This window comes from Aureococcus anophagefferens, assembly GCF_000186865.1.
Source record: "Aureococcus anophagefferens unplaced genomic scaffold AURANscaffold_10, whole genome shotgun sequence".
Classification (NCBI taxonomy): Eukaryota; class Pelagophyceae; order Pelagomonadales; family Pelagomonadaceae; genus Aureococcus; species Aureococcus anophagefferens.
This window is the reverse complement of record NW_008705570.1, coordinates 1-1,040: the sequence shown is the minus strand read 5'-3', so window position 1 is coordinate 1,040 and position 1,040 is coordinate 1. Positions and strand designations below refer to the sequence as shown.

Sequence of the window (1,040 nt, the reverse complement as noted above, 5' to 3'; positions counted from 1 at the left end):
GCCCAAGATCGCCGCGGGGGTTTTCCCGGAAAGCGTTTTTCGCGAGCTCGAGCCTCGACATGAGGTCTGACGTCGCTCTCGCCTGCGGCACGACGCCGTCTTATGGTTCGCGACTGTCGAAACTCGCGATTTTCATAAACTCACAACTTGGTAGCAAGCTCACAACTTGGTAGCAAGCTCGCGACTTGGTAGCAAGCTCGCCACGGGGCGCCTGCGGCGCTCAAACTCGCCACGGGGCGCCTGCGGCGCTCAAACTCGCGACGGGGCGCCTGCGGCGCCGAAACTCGGATACCGGCCGCCGTCCCAAACTCGCCGGTTTTGGGGCAGTGAAAACTCGCCGTTTTGCAACGACTTGCCGGCGACCGAGCGGTTGATCTACGGGGCCATGCTCGCGACGGCCTAGCTCGGCGGCGGCCTCGGCGGCCTCGAGCGGCGCGCCCGCGTCCGTTGGCGCCGCGCCCGCGAGGACAGACGCGACGACGAGGCTCGCGGCGCCGACGGACGCGCGCGCGCGCGCGCGAACGATCCCCGACGCCGCGAGGCTCGTTTCGGACGGTTTCGCGGGTTGCAGACCGGGCTATCGTCCTCAGAGTCGGGTCGAGGGTTAGTCGAGGGTTAGAGAGGCGCTCGCTGAGGGTTACGGCCATCGCTAGGTGTATTGTTAGGGGTTAGGGTTAGGGTTAGGGTTAGGGTTAGGGTTAGGGTTAGGGTTAGGGTTAGGGTTAGGGTTAGGGTTAGGGTTAGGGTTAGGGTTAGGGTTAGGGTTAGGGTTAGGGTTAGGGTTAGGGTTAGGGTTAGGGTTAGGGTTAGGGTTAGGGTTAGGGTTAGGGTTAGGGTTAGGGTTAGGGTTAGGGTTAGGGTTAGGGTTAGGGTTAGGGTTAGGGTTAGGGTTAGGGTTAGGGTTAGGGTTAGGGTTAGGGTTAGGGTTAGGGTTAGGGTTAGGGTTAGGGTTAGGGTTAGGGTTAGGGTTAGGGTTAGGGTTAGGGTTAGGGTTAGGGTTAGGGTTAGGGTTAGGGTTAGGGTTAGGGTTAGGGTTAGGG

At 60.9% G+C, this 1,040-nt stretch overlaps 1 protein-coding gene across 1 annotated transcript in view; it reads left to right on the top strand.

The window, feature by feature from the left end:
- The window catches only part of AURANDRAFT_64330 (hypothetical protein), a gene marked incomplete at both ends in the record, with an annotated part of 2,931 nt that extends 1,898 nt beyond the window's left edge, over positions 1-1,033 (top strand). The window contains one exon of the mRNA XM_009039237.1: positions 666-1,033. Coding sequence (XP_009037485.1) covers positions 666-1,033 — 368 coding nt within the window. The remainder of the gene's footprint in view (positions 1-665) is intronic.
- Between the last annotated feature and the right edge of the window lie 7 nt (positions 1,034-1,040).